At 38.1% G+C, this 21,488-nt stretch overlaps 1 protein-coding gene across 4 annotated transcripts in view; it reads left to right on the forward strand.

Moving 5' to 3' along the window:
• Esyt2 (extended synaptotagmin-like protein 2) overlaps window positions 1-21,488 on the forward strand; it is a 297,125-nt gene that overhangs the window by 58,521 nt on the left and 217,116 nt on the right. For all 4 annotated transcript variants that reach the window (XM_067136116.2, XM_068225186.1, XM_068225187.1 and 1 more), the window contains 2 exons: window positions 16,704-16,780; window positions 20,463-20,529. In XM_067136116.2, coding sequence (XP_066992217.2) covers window positions 16,704-16,780; window positions 20,463-20,529 — 144 coding nt within the window. The remainder of the gene's footprint in view (window positions 1-16,703; window positions 16,781-20,462; window positions 20,530-21,488) is intronic.

The raw sequence follows: 21,488 nt of genomic DNA on the forward strand, positions 1-21,488 counted from the left end.
GTTACCTTTCAACGAGACTGCTGCCTGTTATAAAATGCAACTAAAGTGGGGACCTAGGGCTCTGAACTTGGGTTGGCGACCACGGTTCCCCTAGCTGTGTCTGGCATTACTTCCATTTACTTCTGTCAGGCTCTTCAGTGACTGTATGCAAGGCCTGAGGAGTCTTTCATTTTTCTTTCACTGATACCGTCATCCTTCTTCCGATTAATGTTAACAGAAGATGGTTGCCGAGTTGTACTACTCTTAAAACCTACAGGTCATCGCCAGAAGATCAGATGCAGCCCAAGATAGAATTAAATGGAGACATCAGATTCCTGCAATCAAGCAGGATAAATGCTGAATATAAACTGTGATCTACAAATTGTTTTAATGCTGTTAAGTGTGAGATCACCTTGATTGTTTGAGGGGCAGCACAAGGAACTTGTGGAGTTACAAGACTCTTTGTTGATGAAAGTGTAAATTGAGGGAGTGCTGTGGTAGGAGGCCAAGAAAACATCCTGTGTTGTAAATTAGAAGTTGGAAAAAAGGAGAATTAGAATCTGTGTGGAGAAAAGCAAAACAAATGTGATGGCAAGACAAGAGAAGAGCAGTAGAAATCAGAGATAAAGATAATTGAAAAGCGGAGAGCTTTGAGTAGTGAGAAAGTGAAATAAAGTGTCGTAACTGCAAGTTGGTTATGTGGTTTGGGGCATGTAGCTGTGAGATAGCGGGTTTGAACCCCACTGTTAACAGTCCTGTAGATGGTTTCTGATTTTGACACCAAGCAAATGTTGGGGTTGTACCTTAGTTAAGGGAATGGTGGCTTCCTTCACAGTATCCTGTTGACGCTATAAGGCCCGAGTTGGTGCAACATAAAGCAGTGAGAAGATTGTCGTAACTAGGATATTATATTGTAAAGCTTACTGTAGTTCAAAAGAGAAATTAATAATAATAAGACATGATATGGGCTCTTGGGATTCTGCTGTGTCAAGGAAACAAGGTGAAACTCTTTACGTTTCGCAGAGAACTTTGCTCCGCGTCTTCAGAAGAAAATCACGACTGTTTCCGAGGAAGATTTCTAGAATAATGAGAGTTTGAATTTAAGAATATTTTACCGTTGGACATGTAGTGGTACGCTCGTTCGCTACCAGGTGGCTTGCTGTATGGTGGCACAGTGCTCCAAATGGGAGCTGACGACAACATTGAGCTCCAATATGATAACACATTAACCATAGCTTGGAATGAACTAACTGGTGATGACGAATGTATGAATTTTGAAAACACCGTTACTAAATAATAATGTAGAAAGGACAGGGAAGAGAACTATCCACGTAAATCCTTGACGGCTGTCAACCATGTATTACTTAATTATAGCAAGTGTCCATGTTGAAATTGTTAGGATTTTTACATATTTCCACAGCTTCCCGTATAAATTTCAACAGGGACATTGGCTATCAAAAAAGTAATATGTAGTTGCCAGCCATTAAGAATTTACGGGTATTTTCATATAAAATTTTATCTAAAGTAGTGAAAATCATATGAATTCAGTAAATTATGATATTATAAGGAGAATTTGTAGTTAGAGAATATTGAATATGTTTGTATAACTTTTAATTTGGGTAACAGTCTGTACATGTAGCCTACCAGTGATGATTGTGCAACGTGCGAAACAATGACTATATCATTGAAGACGGTTGAAGTTGGTCAAAAGTGTTGCAACAGGCGGCTTGGAAACCCGGAGTGCAGTGGGAAAGTGTATGCTGAAGATTGTAATTCATGAGTGTGGATGAACGTGCAAGATCGCTATTTGCTCTGTACTGGGTTCAAAATCTCTGGACCAGGCGAGTTGGCCGTGCGCGTAGAGGCGCGCGGCTGTGAGCTTGCATCCGGGAGATAGTAGGTTCGAATCCCACTATCGGCAGCCCTGAAAATGGTTTTCCGTGGTTTCCCATTTTCACACCAGGCAAATGCTGGGGCTGTGCCTTAATTAAGGCCATGGCCGCTTCCTTCCAACTCCTAGGCCTTTCCTATCCCATCGTCGCCATACGACCTATCTGTGTCGGTGCAACGTAAAGCCCCTAGCAAAAAAAAAAAAAATCTCTGGAACTACTGTATATACTTTGTCTACATCATAATTGTCTGACTTCTTTAATAAATCGTCCAGATTATCTGCACAAAGTCTTTTACTGCTCGATTTACTCATAATGACTTAAAGAAAAAGGAAACTCGCGGCATTGCACACTTATAAAAACAATCCGTGCATGAGACGGACAATGATTTGTCACCCTACAAAGCACTCCTGACGTACCCATATGGGGTCACGCTAAAACAGGAATTTATGAATGAAAGGTGGACTGTGCACGTACTTAAATAGACAGCAAACAGATGGCAGGAAGAGGATTTATACGACTTCGAAACACACACTTAATACGCACCCAAATGGGTTTGGAGAGTTCTTGATTTCGAACGAACGTACAACCCCACATGGGGACGTGAAATTCAAAAACTTGACTACTCTCGCGTACCCAAATAGGCTTGCTTGGCACTCATCATGTTTAAGTGGTCAGTGAGGATCAGATGTATCTTATAAAGTTAGGAATGAACCAGCTTCAGTAGTGGAGTCATGTGAGGTGATTGGAGTAGTGTAGTCTGTCAGTTTACTTTGAGGTGTGCAAATGAATGAGGCTACACAGAGGATAGTGGAGATGCGTACTTAATTTACAGAGACTTGCAGGCTGACTTGCGGACGCGTTACTGCGTTTGACAAAGAAATAACAGGCAGATTACTATAAATACCTCGTGGTGTCCGTATAAATTCTATGTAATGCTGTTTAAGAGAAAAAAATCCACAAGTGATAGTTGTCGTAGAACAAGGCCTACCATACAGTACCAGCATGAAATTGATGGTAATGTACTTACTGCCATTCCAATTTTTACACTATTTATCTTACGATAAAATGAGCGTACGTATTTTTTAGTTTTGAAATTTCCGACAACAGCTTGGAATTGGAAAGAAGCTTGCTGGAGATCCTTGAAGTGAACAGATTGCAATGGTATGGTTGCACGAAAAGAATGATCCCTACAGCACTCCTCGGGCATATTTTGACCATAATGTTCCTGGAAAGAGACCAAGAGAAGCAGATATTCAAGGACCTTGAAATTAGAGATATAAACTGTCATCTCAGATATGGACTAGATGTGTGGATGGACAGGACAAACTGGAGGCGGCTCGTACGCAACCGTACCCGGCTTGCTGGAGCAAAGAAATGATGATGATAGCTGTACATCACATCACCACCACCACCATCTCCAATGAGGTTTACTTTATTTTACTTTGCACATACTGAATAAATGGTGATTTACTCTTGACAGTGAATTACATAAAACATCAAAAGAAAACAAAACGGGAATACCAAAACGAAGGAAGAAATTAACTGAAATTAACAGTAGCTGATAAAGTCTTCAGCTTGGATCACTGTCCAACTGCTCCCTCAGTCACATCATAAAATGTGCATTTTCAGTTGCTCGTATCTCAAAACAGAGAAATTTCATCAGGGGCAGTATGCGTAAGATAATTCACTACAAGGATGTGGTTAAAGCTGCAAGAGATAGGGTTTATCTGTGGTCAGGACAAAACCACCAAGAGACAGGATGCTGGCACATCCATAGGACTTCCTTGTAGATAACCACCACACTTCCTCACAGCTGAGTTCGGAACTAGCTCCAGATGAGGTTTTAGTTTCATTGTTTCATAGTCATATCTTGGATATCAACCCCCCCATGGAAATGAGTGTATTTTACTGTCCCTTCTATTGCTCCTAGTCTTGAAGAGACAGCATCGTTTCAGAGATTCTTTAAATGTCAGTTGATTGTGCCCCCCAACCTTGAGTATGATAGGAGAGCTTCTCAGTCCGTGATGAACTTATCTCAATCAGGAGAGCAGGCTTCAACATTCATAGGAGGACCACCTTTGGAAGGTGTGGATAAACAGAAAGCTGGATAAACACAGAAGAAGGGAAGAGATAAGAAGACTAAACGACTAGAAACACAGGACAAACCCACAAAACAGTGGTGAAGTGTGAGTTTAAGCCGAAGCATGCATGTTTCAATTATACCGATTTCTATGCATGTTGTATTATAATTAAATATAATATGAATATCGTCGTTATAATAGTGGGCCCTGCAGTGTTGGGGTAGCGTGCTTGCCTTTTACCTGGAGGCCTGGGGTTTCATTTTTATTTTTACCTGTATCTGAGGGCTTGTTCAAGGTCCACTCATTGAGGAGCTGTCTGACGGTGATGTAGCATCGCCTTTCTCGATTGCCAAGAATAATGTGCGAGAGGATTCGTTGTGCTGATCACACGACGCTTTTTAAACTTTAGGCCTTTGGGCTGGCAGCACCAGGTGATTAAAAAAAAAAAAAATTGACTGCAATTTTAAGATTACAATTACTAATACGCAGCAGGCACATGAACAACAATAATGTATGATGAATGCAGAATCTAAGTAACCAATCTGGTTCTAATTTTTGTTGGGACCTTCTGGTTCCACCCTCATGTGAAATGATTCACACAATCTACCATGATGGTAAAACGCACATCGGAAACTACCCCAGCCGTTAAAATCCAGGGCCAGTTAGAGTCTGGTCTAAGCAGGGCATTGGATTCTGGGGACCCTGCACCATCATGTGGGGACCAGTCGGAGGATCCCTCGCCCCACAACATCAGGACCAAGAGGAAACACTTCTTTAGTACAGTGAATGTCATATACCCTCCTAAGAGTCGGTAAACAGATGGAACTTATCAAGGAACTGGAGAGAAATCAGATCAAGCTACTCGCTGTACAGGAAACAAGATTCCCATCAAATGAAGTATCTATGATGGGCAAGTACGAGATAATAAAGGGACAACCAGCAATCAGGCAATATAAAATGGGTAATAAAAGAAAATCACCTTCAGTTCTAGGAACAACATTTTTTGTTTACAGTTCAATTATAGATGCAATAATTGATTTTCAATCACCTTCCTCTAGGCTTTCCATCTTAACCTTGAAGAGTGAAAACAAATCATATACAATCTTCAACGGGCATGCACCTATTAATGAGGACAACAAGAAAAATCCATTAATGGGTGATTTTAATGCTCAAGTTGGCAAGGAAAGAAAATACAGGAAAATAGTTTGCAATTATCCTGGGCATATAAGAATTAATAGAAATGGGGAAAAGCTTATTGAAATGTGTGAAGCATTCGATCTCAATGTCCACCCAATTCAAGAAAGAAAGGAAGAAATTAATGACATGGCGTTCTCCAAATCCCATGTTAGGGGAGTTCCATATAGACTCTGTAGCTACATCGAACCCGGCTGAGATTTTGAACGTTTAAGTGCAAAACTGTGCAAACATAGATTCTGACCACTACCTTGTTAGAGTCAAGATAAGGTTTTTTCCAACGTCCTTCAAGAGACCTTCACCCAAAATCAAGAAATATCGAAGTGATGAACTGAAGATAAACCAAGAGATTGTCGAGAACTATCAGCGAGAGCTTGAGGTCTTGGAATCTTCTAATTGGGGCGAAATGGCAAGGAGAATTCAAGAAGCAGCTGAAAAGACTATACTGATCGCCAAAAAGAAGAAACATTCATGGTGGAATGACAATTGTGAAGTAGCCTTACGGGAAAGGTCTAAAGCGTGGATTAAATGGTGTACTAATCACAGGAATTTCAAAGACTTCAAGGAACAACAGAAACACACAGCAAAAATTCTTTGGAATACAAAAATAAAGTACAAGAAAGAACGGCTATGTAACATAGAAGATGATTTTAAGAGAAACACTAAAAGAGATTTCTATAGAAGGTTTAAAAACAAAATCAAAAAATTCTCCCCTGGTAACCTATGTTTAAAAATTGAACAAGGGAAACTTATTCGTGACAAGAAGAATTGCAAGTATCTGGCCAACTATTTCCAGAATCTTCTGAACTGTGAACCTCCTGAAGATGGATTGCTGTTTGGAGAGCCTCAATTCAAGTTGGATTCATTACCACCAAGTAAGGAAGAAATTAGGGACATCATTAAGCAACTAAAAAAGAACAAAGCTGCTGGGAAAGATTCAATTACTGCAGAGTTATTCAAATTTGCAGGTGAAAATATAGTGGAAAAAATAGAGGAATTATTTGCTTCTATTTGGGAAAAAGAAGAAATACCAAGTGATTGGAAGAATGCACTTAATCATCCCTTACACCAAAAAGGGTACCAAACTAACGTCATCAACTACAGAGGTATCTCCCTTCTTCCTGTAGCATACAAAATCCTATCCAAAGCATTGCAGCGGAAGCTTGAAACACATTTGGTTAAACAAATTGGCGAATACCAGGCCGGATTCAGGAAAAGGCATTCGTGTGCTGAGCAGATTTATATTCTAAAATCACTTATAAAAATAAGATCAATGAGAAATCACAAGAGAACAATCATAACCTTAGTTGGCTGAATGGTCAGTGTACTGGCCTTCAGTTCAGAGAGTTCCGGGTTCAATTCTCAGCCGGGTTCTGGATTTTAATCTTCATTTGTTATTTCCAGTGGCCCGGGGGCTGGGTGTTAGTGCTGTCCTCAACATCCCTGCAACTCGCACACCACACGTAGCACTATCCTCCACCACAATAACACGCAGTTACCTGCACATGGCAGATGCTGCCCACCCTCATTGGAGGGTCTGTCTTCAAGGGCTGCACTCGGCTAGCAATAGCCACACAAAATTATTATTATTTCAAAAAGGCATACGATTCCATAGATCATGGAATACTCATGAACGTTCTGCAGGAGTTTTCAATGGATGAGAAATCTCTGGCCATAATTCGACAATCTCTTACAAACACCTTTTCTCAAGTCAGAGTTATGGGCAAACTCTCAAATCCGTTTGAGATAATAAGGGGTTTGAGGCAAGGAGGCGGCCTTTCTCCACTGCTCTTTAATTGCATTTAAGAAAAAAAATTTATTAACGAATGGAGTATGAGAATGACTGAAAATGGAATGAAGATTAGGGTAAAGATAGGTTGTGGAAAAAACGCGATGATGTTGGACCGCCTTGCCTTCGCAGACGTCATTCGTATCCCTTTCAGACCTGAAAGAAAACTGGCGGTGTGAATTTTTGTTTGTACGTCAAAAACTGACTAAAATGCTCTTAAATACATATATTTTTAGTTTATTCTACAAAATAAAAATTGACTTCTAAAAAAAGCACCCACACAATTGTGCGTGTCAGGACTTACTTCAATACTTACAAAAAAGAAAAATTACCTTAATGCATGTGAATATACATATGTACATGATCAAATGTTCTATTTTACAGTGGGGAATAATTTAAAACAATTAAATCTTCTTTCAAACACAAGTAAACGTTACATTTTCTGTATTGAGGAGGAGTTTTGATATTACTGCCCTTTTGGCAGCAGCAGCTTGTCGTCAGACCTTGAATGAAATCTGGAGGTGTCAAAACGTCAAAAACTTACTAAAATGCTCTCAAATACATGTTTTTACAGTTTATTTTACAAAATAAAAACTATTGGCTGAAAAACAGAACCCACACACTTGTGCGTGTCAGGACTTTATTCACTACTTGCAAAAAATAAAAAATTAAAAAAATTCATCTCAGTACATGTGAATATGCACATGTACATGATCAAATGTTCTATTTTACAGTGTGGAATGATTTTAAACAGTTAAAATCTTATACATTACATTTCTCATGTAGAGTACGAGTTTTTCTTTCTCGGTCCTTTTTGCGACAGCACCCAGCACTCCTGCATGCATTGGCTGTAAGGAAACCTAGCCCACACATATTAGCGTATCAACATTCAAAACCTCATGGTATTACATACGATGTTGAAAGTTCACAATTTATGTTTGCTACACAATCTACACACTTCATAGATTATATTCTGATATTCATTAAAGTTTCTAGATTAATATGAATGCAATAAATAAATACGTACTTTAGCCATTACTGCTTCCCGCCATATTGCTAATGAACTGTATTTTAAAACTCTTCTTCCTTCCCCATGGTGGTCAAGTACTAAATAAAAACAGCTGAAGTACATGCTACGTGTCCCGCACAAGCACTGCAGTCCGGTCTAGCGCCAAGAAAACGTCAAATAAGCTCAGACATAAATAAAATACGAACCCGCACAATTGTGCGTACACGGTCTGAAAGGGTTATTACAGACAACTGTCAAACAGGCAAGAAACAAGTTGAAGAACTACAACATGTTGCAGTTAAAACAGGGTTAAGAATCTCCTTCGAAAAAACAGCATTCATGGATTCTGTAATAAAAAAATAAAAAAGACTCGGACAGACTTGTTACACTGTATGGGGATATTCAGAGTATGAAAAAAATTAAATACCTGGGAGAAATACTCACCCCCAATGGAGATGAAAAGGAGAGGGTGAGAAGGATGGAGTTGGTATTCAGACTATGACCTATAAGTCTAAGTCCCTCTCAATTCAGGCTAAGTTAAAACATTACTGCACAGTGGTTAGAACAGAGTGCCTTTATGGAGTAGAAACCTTGGCAAGGATGGCTGATCCAGTCCTTGAAAAAAGAGAAAGACGATTCTTACGAAAAATCTTAGGCCTAAGAAAGTCTACGAGTGACCCAAACGCATTCCAGTTATGATCAAATTTGGAACTCTACAAGACAGTAGAAAAAATCATGACTCTGATGAGGAATAGGAGACTGACATTTTGTGGGCATATCAAAAGAGTGAATCCTGAGAGATTGGCCAACAGGATACTTCTTCTGCAGGAAAAGTGGAAAAAACAACCGGGATGGCTTACACAGGTGCACAATGACTTGGCAGAAATAGGTATCAAGGAGGAGGATATATAAGAAAGGACATAATTTTGGAAGAAGGTTGCGGGAATGAGGGATGCATCTGAAGAGCAACATGTGAAGCCACGGAACATCTCGGTGCAAGAACGAGCAAGAAGTCAAAGACTCAAGAATCTTTGGCGAGAGTGTAAAGAGAAGGGTATCAGTCTGCGTGACAGAAGGAAGATTGTGTAAACGTGGCCTACGGGTGGCCGTATTGATAAATAATAATAATAATAATTATTATTTCTGTAAAAATGTTTAAGCAATGGAAGACAGTGTAGTGTCAGTAATATTAAAAATGATATGTACAAGATTTTTGTTGCACTACGTTAAAGAGATTCTTTTAATATTATTGACACTACGCTGTGTCTTCCATTGCTTAAACTTTTTACATAAATGATTTTATTCATTCGGCCTTAGAATTCTGTTGCTTGTACGTACAATTTTGTACGACCATTGTGTCATTACATTGTTTATTTTATTCGATACATTTGTATAATTTGTTTCATGGTTGATGATGATCTACGATTTAGGTTGAAACTAGACCCTGAATGTTAATATAAATGTATATCCTTTATAATTTGTATTGAAAAGGTGGACCTTAAATATAAAATATTTAACTACTGTTGTAATTCACAGTTCATTACGGACCAATAATCATGAAATTCTTATCTTTTGATGTTTCAGAGTGGGAAATGATCATTTTTCATACCCAGTTAACTACTTATGTTCTTCCTACAGCTTTGTATTGAAATGACAATTGAACCCTTTTTTATTACTGCATATCAAAGGTGCTATTTTAGGCACTCGTCTATCACGAGAATAAATTTACAAAATGTAAAAGTAAAAAATGTTTTCATTTAAGTAACCCATTATCACATTGCTACATATAACTACCAAATTTTCTCACTGAAAATACTGGCAAGAACATTCTGAAGACTGCACTGCAAGACCCCCTCCGTCCCAATTTCTTTTGCTGTTGGTGGTTTCTGAGACTGGTATAGGAAGGCACCCCCAAGCTTTCAGAGGGACCTCGGTGTACTAACTTGCACTCTTAACTTGCCTGACTTGTGTATGCTTGTTTGTAGGCTAACTTTTAAAAAACTGTGGCTATATTATAAAATTATGCAACAATTGTAGTCATTACAGAGGGTATCTTAGAACATACTGTAAATGCTCTGTATATTTGCCACTGACACCAAGAAAAGAAAAGTAAGTTAACCCAAGAAAAGTAACCCAACAGGTCATTGTAATTGAAAGGAAGAAACAAGTGCATATCAAGTCATACACAGAATAATAACATTCAAAGAAATACAAAATAGATGAGCCAAATGACAGGAGCTGAGATATGACTGAGAAAACCTGTTGGACTGAATACCAGGCATCCTATTTGCTGACTATGTTGTTGCAGTTCAGTCCAGATCATTTTGGGAAGTAGAATCCAGGCTGTAGAACTGCCTCAGCATGCTTTTCCTGTGTGGGTCAACTCTGCCCATTCCAGGAAACTGGATACTGCTTTGAATAGTACATGATGTGGCTGCCTCAGTAACTAGCCATAGCTGCAAGCAGCAGTTGAAACTGAGAAACGAGAGGTAGACAATCTTCATTCTCTCTGTGGTCATGAAACAGTAACAATCACCTCTCAGGTCACAGAGGAGTTTCATCAGCAACACCAGGGCTGCCCCAGCCACACCAAGCATTCTTAGGAATCAGTACTGGCAGCAACAGTTCAAACTACCCAACTGGAATTGGCCAACAGAAGGAATTTGGCACATAATTCTCAACCTTGGCCTGTGTGCAAGACGCTTACCGGGTTAAGAAATGGAATGCCATTCATTCAAGAGTATACTAAGTATGCTTGTCCTGTGTGGGTCACATACGGTGACATACATTGCGACTGTGGGACTGTGGTGCAGTTCAAAATATTGAGCATCTACTTCACTGAGGGGAATACCTCAAGTCAGTATTACTGTATTACCTTTCTTTTCTTATATATATATATATACTGATATGTAATAGCGACTTCTGGCCCGACGAGAAAAACAACGGAAAACCACCTCGCTAATCATTTCCCTAGTGTGCCTCTTCATTGACACCTAGGCTATCTATGACAGCTGTTGGAGGATCAAACCAGCCTTCGGGCTGAATACACAACATACATACGATGTTATACTATATAGACTAATAAATAAGGTATGAGATTGTGAGCGGCTGCAAAAAGACGTTGGCAGTGCTGTGAGATGGACAGCAGACAATGGTATGATGGTAAATGGGGTGAAGTCAGTTTGTAATTAACTTGCAGTCTTACATACAGTCTTGCCAGTACTAAACTTCATGGAAAATACTTCAAATGTGAAGTTACCACCTTCACTAAAAGAAACACAGGTTGAAAGAAAATAAAAATGGAACAGAACTACTGAGGCCAAGCTTAATGGAAAATTAATTTAAATTACAAAACTGTTAAGAAAAACTTGCCTCATGGCCAAATGAAGATGGATGTTTTCACTTTACACCATCGTAAATGGTAGAAAGAAATCGACGGGTAATCTCCTGTGACAAATTTAAAAAAATGTGAAATAAAGTAAACATTTTCAAATTCAATAACGTAGCTTATAATAAAAGTTTGATTGAATTCTTCTTCTTCTTCTTCTTCTTTTTTTATGACCACATAGGATCACTTTAGTCAGTCCGTCGTTCAGGTCTCTTTGAAGGGATTGTTCGGGCTTTGTGGTCCTCCCAGTACTTCTTCAGACGCTCCGATCTTCGTGCCCTTTCAAAATGTGCGTGTTGTTGGTTTGTTTTGTGTAAGGGTAAAGCGGAGGTTTGTATTCTTGAGTTTTGTATTCAATTTTATCTTATTTTTGGTGTCTTCTGTTGTAAGGCCTATTTCCTTCAGATCCTCTCTTACTTCTCTGATCCATTTACATCCTGTTGTGGTATTTTTTGAGACGAGATTGTGTTGTACTAGTTGTTTCAGAAGTCTCGAGCCTGCATCCTCATGATATGTCCAAAGAATCCCAGTCTCCTCTTACGCATAGTATCTGTAATGGGTTCTAGCTCTTTGTACACGACTTTGTTAGGTATTAACCGCCACTGTCCATCTTTCTGATATTTTTTGTTGATACAGGTTCTTCCAATCCTCCTTTCAATTTTCTGAAGTCTGTCAGTCTTTGATTGTTTATTCAGGTAAAAGAGTGTTTCTGCTGCATATGTAGCTTCCGGTTTTATAACTGTGTTGTAGTGTTTTATTTTTGTATTTATTGATAGACATTTCTTTTTGTAGATATCCCATGTTAATTTTTGTGCTTTAGCTAATCTATTTGTTCTTACTTGGATTGAGATTTTTTCATTTAAGTTATGTGTTATTACTTCTCCAAGATATTTAAACTGAGTTACTATTTTGATTTTATTACCATTTATGGTGACTTCTTTTAGCTGTGTTGGTTTTTGGGGCATAATTTCTGTTTTTTCAAATGATATTTTGAGGCCAATTTTATTTGCAATGTTTTGAAGTTCTGATATCTGGGTTTTTGCTTCTTTTATGTCCACTGCTAGTAATGCTAAATCGTCAGCAAAACCCAGGCAATTTGTTTTGATTTTTCGGCCAATCTTTATTTTGGGGGGACATTTTCTAAACCATTCCCTCATTACCATTTCTAGAGCACAGTTAAATAATAGTGGTGAGAGCCCATCTCCCTGCCGTAGTCCAGTTTTAATTTCAAATGTCTCTGATGTTTCACCCCTAAACTTCACTTTTGACTTGGTATTGGTGAGAGTCAATTTTATCATGTTTATTAATTTGGGGTGTAGTCCAAGGTGTCTTAAAATTTTAAACAGAGATTCTCTATGGATGCAATCATAAGCTTTCTTGAAATCTACAAATGTTATCACCATATCTCTGTTTCTTCTCCTGTTATAGTCCATTATCAACTTAAGACTCATGATCTGATCAGGACAGCTCCTCCAGGGTCTGAAACCTCCTTGATATTCACCTAGTTCTTTCTCAAGTTGTAAACTTATCCTATTAAGGATGATTATTGAAAATATTTTGTATGTTATGTCTAGGAGCGAGATTCCCCTGTAGTTATTAGGGTCGGTTTTGTCCCCTTTTTTGTGCAGAGGATGAATGAGGGCTGTTGTCCAGTGTTCTGGTAGTTCTTCTTTAAGTTTGATTGAATTATGTAATAAATTGAATAAATTCAATCTCCAACTTAACCATATCAAGTGTTCATATGATGTCACAAATATGTATCCTAGTATTCCAGTAAATGAGACCATTAACATTATAAAAACTAAACTTTCTAAGCATAGTAACTTAAGTAAATTTGAAATAGAGGACTTTACCAAGCTTCTAAATTTTGTTCTGAATAATAGTTATTTTTACTTTCATTAAAAAAATTTACTATCAAAAGGTTTTGACAATGGGAGACCCCCATTTCAAGGATCTTAGCAAATATTTATATGGACAGTTTGGAATCTAACAAGATAGTGAATAAAGTTAATGGGCTCTGCTTATGGCTTAGGTATGTTGATGACACATTCATTATAATAGACAAATAACATAACAATAAGAAAATCTTAGAATTTCTAAATAATCTAGACGACAATATCAAGCTCACAAACGAGACAAATCCAATAACTCCATAAATTTCCTAGACATCAAAATAACACGTGCTAATGGTAAATTTGAATTTCAAATTTTTAGAAACCAACTTTTGCCCCAGTAACAAAAAAATATGAATCCCTACATCCACACTCTTAAAAACAGACGACCTTCTTTAGTTTGATCTACAGAACATTAAAAATACCACTCTCAGCAAGTAATCGGGAAAAAGAACTTGATTATATAAAGAAGTTAGCAAAGTTTAATGGTTACAAGTTAGAAATGATTGATTAAATTTATTAACAAAGTCAAATTACAGATAAAAAATCAATATCTGGAAAAACCTAAAAAAATGAAATTTGCTACTTTCACCTACACAAATCCAGCTATCTATCAATTTACTAACACAATAAAAAAACTAGAAATCAATATTGCATATAAGACTCATAATACCAACCAGAACATATTTTTTAATCACAACACAGTAAATTCTACTTACAGCCGATTTTTGGGTTCCGGGATCTACAGCCCTTTCAGACCGAGTACGCACAATTGTGTGGGTTCGTATTTTAGTTATCCCTGACCGTATTTGATGTTTTTTCGGCGCTACACCGGACTGCAGTGATTGTGCAGGACACGTGGCGTATATTTCAATTGATTTTAGTATGCGCTTGACCGCCAGGGCGAAGGAAGAAGAGTTTAAAAAGCACAGTTGATCGGCGAGATGGCAGGAAGCAGTAGTGCCGAAAGTAAGTATTTATTTACTGCGTTTATATTAATCTAGAAGCTTTACTGAATACCGGAATATATTCAATGAAGTGTGTACATTGGTTAGTGAACGTAAATTTTGAAGCTACACCATCGTACGTGATACAACGAGGTTTTGAATTTTGATACGCACAATTGTGTGGGTCCTGTTTTTCGGATTTAGTTTTTATTTTGTAAAATAAACTATTAATATGTGTATTGAGGAGCATTTTAGTCAGTTCTTGACGTACAAACAAAAATTCACACCTCCAGTTTTCTTTCAGGTCTGAAAGGGATAGGCTCACTTGTTCGCAATGTAATTATTCGTACATGGGACAAACAGGCCATAGCTGCCAGACCAGGTATTTAGAACATTTCATTGCTTCAAGGCATAATAAATACTCCGCTATGAGCTCTCATATGATAGACAGGTCATAAATTTACCACAGTTAAACAAGATTTAAAGATCTTAAAAGGGATGTATAAAGGCAAGCTAATGACAGAATTAGAAAAATACATTTATTTAGATCAATATTTCAATAAGAATCAAAATTTGAATGATGCAATTGAAATAAAAAATCCATTATATGAACAAATTCCAAAATTTCTTTTAACATTTAATATAAAGGATAAGAACACTACAAAAATATTTAACGCTAAATCCACAAACATTTCCACTACACCAGTGACTGCTACTTCCCGCTCCCCAGTTTACGCCAATTCCCCTCTGCACACTACCAGCGATCCTAAAACCCTGCTCATTCCTCCTTCCCCTACTCTCACCCCCCCCCCCCCCCCTGCTACAACAGACGCACTCCTATACCATGAGAAGCAGAAGCATGTCAACGGTCAGACTCTCTGGTGCAGTTAATGCTGCAAGCCAATGCTACAACAGTCAACAGGGTAAGCGTTAAAAATTCCACTTCACGAATTAAATTAGAAATCCTTCAAGTGTGATATTCACACCAAATTTTCCTCCAATTGCAGAACTTCAACATGCATTCCCACAGCGGATTAACAGTTGCATCCATCTTTTAATTTGAACATCCCCTTTTGACTAGCTGTTTTTACAACATTCCAAGCACTTCAACTAAGCGGCGGTATCAACCCTAAGTAGTTTCTGAAGCTTCTTAACTTAATTAAGAAGGAGTCTTCAATTTATATAAATAATTCATTAATAAAATGATTAAATACATCGTAACGACAGATCATGAACTTTAACACAAGTTTTTCAACCAGTGTTTTACTAGTAATTTATTATGATACAGTACTATGTTTTACAACTTCCATTCTATTATTGAAGTTAAGAAAATAAGAACATTATAGAAAGTTCAACATACAAATGTATTCAGTGTGCTGTGCTCAGTCCACACTTCACAGCCTAATGTTCAATGTTTTAATAAAAAATAACTGTATATATCTTATATCATATACTTGTAAATAAGAGTTGTATTTAATCAGAATTTTACCACAGATATATTATGACATTATGTTTATAACTTTCATTCTCTTATTGAGGTCAAGTAGATAAGAATTTAAAGAGAGTTCAGCATAGAAAATGTATTCATTGTACTGTTTTTAGTCAATCCACACATCACACTCTAATGTTGAATGTTTTAATAAAAATAACTGTGTAGAATTTAATCATAACATATAAATATTAGTAGACTCTTAAGGGATAATCTCATACATAAACAACAAAATCAGGATCCTGATCTAGCCTAGAGAAGATATAATTGGCTGATGATGCTTGTAATACAAGCAAAACATGTCCCATTCCATTATAAACTAATATAAAAAGATCATACCTAATTATAAGGATTTTATTGTATTGACTAGGTGGCTGTTTAATAAACAAGAATTATATACTTTAATAAGTACCCTTGATAATGCCGAGCGCAGACTTCGGGGAAACGTTGGTACCACGACATGCTCCTGGACCACAGACTACAAGCGCGGAAAATACTGATATGATCTGAGGTACTCCTTAGTTCTTTGTTCTGTTCCACTTTGACGTTTGATTACGATGGGCCCGGCACACCCTAAGGCATTTTATACTCAAGTGCCAGATTTCAATCAGTCCATGTGTAATCTCGAGAACAGTAGCATTTTCTCCGCTGGTGTACCGGCACCTGACTAAAGGAGCTGTTGGTTCCTTTAGAGAGTTGGATTATTTACTGCTGGCTATCTGGTTTACTCATCCAGCTAAAAGGGGTACCAAGGCTTTCAGCTTGGGAGTGTGGTTCCCATAGCTCAGTCTGGCATTGCTTCTACTTACTTGTCAGGCTCCTCACTTTCATCATTCCTCTCTAATTTCCTCTGGTCTAAGTAGTTGTTGAATTTCACGCCCTTTGTGGTTTTTCCCATTCCTCAGACCTGTTCAGTTTTCCGTCTTATTAGTATTAAGAGAGATTGGTTGCTTCCTCTTAGAACAATTACCACTGCTACTTATGGTGACTGTACTTTTGACTATTTCACTTGCTTATGAAAGGAATTTTTTTTTAATTTACAGCCTCTGAGGGTTGGAGGTGTGAAGGTGTATGACCTGGATGTTCATCGCAAGGAGATAATGATGGATATGGATCTTTTGTAAGTCCTCTTTTCATCTTACTATTGAATGATGGTTTGCTTCTCTCTTCTTGTAACCTGTTTCTGCTTACTTTCATATGTCCTTGGTTTTTAAAAATTCTCTTTTGTCTAATGAGTATCCAGACAGAACCATTTCTGTTAGAATTTAATGATGTTATTGGATTTACGTCCCACTAACTAGTTTTGAAGGCATTTAGATATTTGAGCACCTTTATATACCACCGGACCGAGCCGGGATTGAACTCTCAACTTGAGTACTTTACCGCCTAACCTACTCAGCCTATCATTGTTAGAATTTAATGCCATGTGTCTTGAATATCTTAGTGATTTAGTTGGTGGATTTCCAAGCTAGAAACCAATTTTTTATATCCTGGAGACTGAAATATTACATTTATAGATATTCAAAAGGCATATGACAGCATATCATGGAAACTTGTCTGGGATGCATTTATAAAAAAGAAGGTACAAGTACAAATGATCAAAGCCATGTATGAAAAGTGTGTAAGTAGTGTGAAGACAAACTGGTTCAAACAGGACTTCGACAGGGAAGTGTATTATCCCCTCTACTCGGTCATAGATGAAATTAACAAGAGTGTACAACAAAAAGTGGAAGCCGAAGAGACAAAGGACTCGCTCTGCAGATGGCATACTAATGTGGGGAGAAGAAGAAATGGAAGTACGTGAACAAGTTACTCTCTGTAATTGGGAGATAGAGGAATAAGGAATGAAAATAAGTGTGGAGGACATTAAGACAGTAGTAATGCTGAAATGTAATGGAGAAGGAAGAGGGAATATTGAAGTAAATGGAAGACGATTACAAGTTTTGATGAGCTTCAGATATTTGGGGAGTCTACTTGCAGAAGATGGGAAAATAAGTAAACTGGGACGTCCTAGAGAAATGCAAGAAAATTCTGTACTCAGTGTATTGCACACCAGTTTCGACATACACAGTGGGCCCATGGAGAGCAATAAAACCTTATGAAAGCAGAATCCAAGCAGTCGAGATGAAATTCCTTAGAGGAATAACTGGGAAAAATACAAAGGGATAGAATCAGAAACATAGATATCAGAGAGAGAATAAATTGTATTCACTAAACTACAAGGCAATATAGAGACCAGTAAGCTGAAATGGTACGGACACATGGTGAGAATAGAAGAGGATAGAGTTCCAAAGTGAGTATTTATGGAGAAAACAATAGGAGGAAGACAACAGGAAGGCCCAGAAAGAGGTGGGTGGATACGGTGAAGGAGAGTGAAGGTAGAAGAAATATTGGAGGAAGGAAGGGAGTTGTGGAGAGATACACAACTGTTCAGGTCCTTGATTCACAACCTGACCCACAAGACTGGAAACAGGAAAATGATGGTGGTGGTGGTGGTGGTGGTGGTGGTGGTGGTGGTGGTGACTGAAAAATGAGCATTTCCAAAACTAGTCATGTTACTTGTGAAGAAACGTTTGATGATTCAATGCCATATAGAAAATGAAAACTGGAACATATTGATCATATCAAGTGCTTAGGCTGTGTAGGAAGGTAGTATAGTCATCGGCTGATACTCATAAACAGATTATTCATATTTTTTCTGCGATTCTTCTGATCCTTGAATTCGGGGATGCAGATGCCTTTGATGGCTAAGGAGACCAATCCTGGCATGAAACATATGATTACGTTGGTTGCATCTTATAGAGGGTGGATATCGTGGTTGATCCTGGCATTGTTTACACCGCTGACAATTTGTTGCTCCCTGTGTATGGTGTTCGTGCTCAAATTGTGCAACAGGGTATTATAGTAAAATACAATTGAGGTGTAGCAGTGAGCTCGCAGTAGCAATTGATGGTGTTTTGATGAGAGTTCTCAGATGAAACTACTTTTACGTCAGTCTGTTTTCAGACCTGCTTAGAGCTGTTCTGCGCTTTATAGCTCACCAGGAAAGGAAAGTAGAAAAAATTAGTGTTGGCAGGAAAATAACCTCATATCCAAAAGATACTTGACAGTTGCCTGGAGATGATGCCTTAAGTCAGTTTGTTATATTATGTTAGTGCATAATATAATGAGAGTTTTCTTGAAATCCAGAAGTCTGCAGCTTGAAATAAGTATTTACCATTCAGTTTAATGTTTAGACAGAACTTGCAGAGTTATCTGTTATGTGTGCATAGAAGTTATTCAAGCATTCGTGGGTACGATTGCTATGGTAATGGTCGGCATTGAGCCTTTTGGTTTGAGGGTTCCTGGTATTGATACCTGGCTGGGTCTGGGATTTTAATCGTGTGTGTGGTAAATTCCTTTCATTTGGAGATTAAGTGTTCGTGTTTGTTCCGACACACACCTCTTCATATTCACACACCACACCACACCACACGACCAAGCACCACAGAAACATGCATTTGTGAATACATAATGAAAATCCACAGCCTGTTTCCAGTCATTCCACCGGGTCAGGGAATGGAATGAATGAAGCCCCCATCTAGCGGCAAGTAGGGGAATTGTGCCAGCTGCCAAAGCCTGTCGCACTCCTCTAGGGCAATGATTAATGAATGACAGATGGAATGAAATGATATTGGAGAGTGTTGCTTGAATGAAAGATGATAGGGAAAACTGGAGTACCTGGAGAAAAACCTGTCCCGCCTCCACTTTGTCCAGCACAAATCTCACATGCAGTGACCGAGATTTGAACTGCAGAACACAGCGGTGAGAGGCCGGTGCACTGCCACCTGAGCCACAGAGGCTGTTGTGAATAAATCTCTCCACTTATGTTTGGTGTAAGGAGAGGCATCCGGCTGCAAAACAGGGCCAAATCCACTTGTGCGACACTTTTTGCACCTGTGGAAAAGCGGTAGAAGGGGAAGATTTGTTAAGTGTGCATAACCTGTTTCGATGGGATTTTAAAGTGTACTGACAGTGCTGTTGTGTAGTTTAAGGAGTAGACTAACAAACTGCACTAAAATGAAACTTCAGTATTTCTCACTGCATCACGTTTCTTCCTCATACTGTAAGGTACGTTCTTTTCGAAGGCTTCACATATACACCTCATTGTGTTGTCATATAAGAAACTTCATTGACAACCACTGTACCACATAAAGGCTGGTTAGGTGTACTTGCACTATCAGACAGCAGTACATGGCACCAGACAAAGATCTCCGCGTGAACACAGAATTTTATCATTAACATGTGGATTTTCGTTGCCATTAAATTACAGTATAATATTAATTTGGGGATATTAGGTCGCGTAATGTTTATAATCTGCTGACGTGTTGCAATCCTGCAACCAGGATAGTCTTCAGAGCAATTAATAAAGTATTGGCAACTGTCACTCCATAGTAACTAGACTCAAGATAGAGAGAGCCTATTAGAAATGCAGTTCATTCTAGGGCCTACAAAGTAAAGGAGAGATGTTCACAATTTAAGTATGGAGGGCAGCCATGATCTACTCAGTACATAGCAGTCACCTTTCTTAAAATTATTCAGGTATTTAGAGTCATTCATGAGGCGATATAAACATGATCTCTATATGTGAATTTTTGGTTGATGCAATAAATTTTTTAAAAATAATTCCCGTTTATAATTGTTCCGCCCTCATATACATCAAGGATTCCTTTAAATTAATTATCTGGTGGAGATGAATGTATTAAGATATATTTTTGCTCATTGAATATTGACTGTTAATGAATTGTTCCCCTGTTTTTCAGTTATGCTGGAGATTGTGATATTTCATTCAGTCTCTGTGGAATTAAAGGTGGCATCAAAGATTTCCAGGTAAGCTACTTGATTTTTTGAACAGTAAAATATATTGTACAATTTTTATGATGCTTAAAATAGAAGGATAATCTTTGGATCCCAGCTATTTCTTGACTTCTTGGGTAACTCAATAATTTTGTCCATAGGGATGAGAATTTTCTCTAAAGCCTGGCAGCATATATATTGAAGAAAAGAAAAAAGGCCCCCCAATGTAGAACCAGGTTGATCATTCTGGATTTAGAGTGAATCCTCATTTTCGCATATCAGATTATTCCTCACTCTGGGATTACTCGTCATTAAAATATTTGAGTACTTCCTTGACCAGGAGCTAAATCCCACAAATAGGAAAATGGGGCATTTCTTGAAGTTGACTCAGTAGAACAGACCTATGTAATGTGTAGAAATAAAATTTCATTAGTTTCCTCATAACTGCCTGATTTTAAGAATAGGTGTAAATAATAGTGTGTGATTACATACATAATCATTAAAGACTGGTATGCCTTTCAGCGTTCAGTCTGCAAGCCTCTGTGAATTTACTAAATGTCGCCACAATCCTCTATTTGCAACTAGAGCTGTGGCCTCATTTAATTCTATACAGTAGAAGTCCGATAGTCGGGCACGTTCAGGACCGGCCCAGTGCCGAATTACCGAAAATGCCGGACTATCGGGCGGTACCTCTTACTACGATATAGGTTAAGGTGTACAGCGAAAAGAGCTGTAACGCGGCGTTTTGCAGTAAAATGTTGATTAGTTTAATAACACACTCCTCTTTTCAAACGTGTTGTTTCTTATTGCCATTCCATAATAATGCCGGAAGAGTCTTTCAGTCTACAACTTCTCCTATCCTTCTGTCCGCTTCAGTTTTTGCAGGCATGCTCCCATCCATTTTTGAACGTGGCCCATACATTCAATTTATGAAATCTGTTTTTTTATCATATGGTTTTCTTTGCAGTACTCAGTATAGCACACAGCCTTCT

Source organism: Anabrus simplex, chromosome 1 (genome assembly GCF_040414725.1).
Source record: "Anabrus simplex isolate iqAnaSimp1 chromosome 1, ASM4041472v1, whole genome shotgun sequence".
Lineage (NCBI taxonomy): Eukaryota > Metazoa > Arthropoda > Insecta > Orthoptera > Tettigoniidae > Anabrus > Anabrus simplex.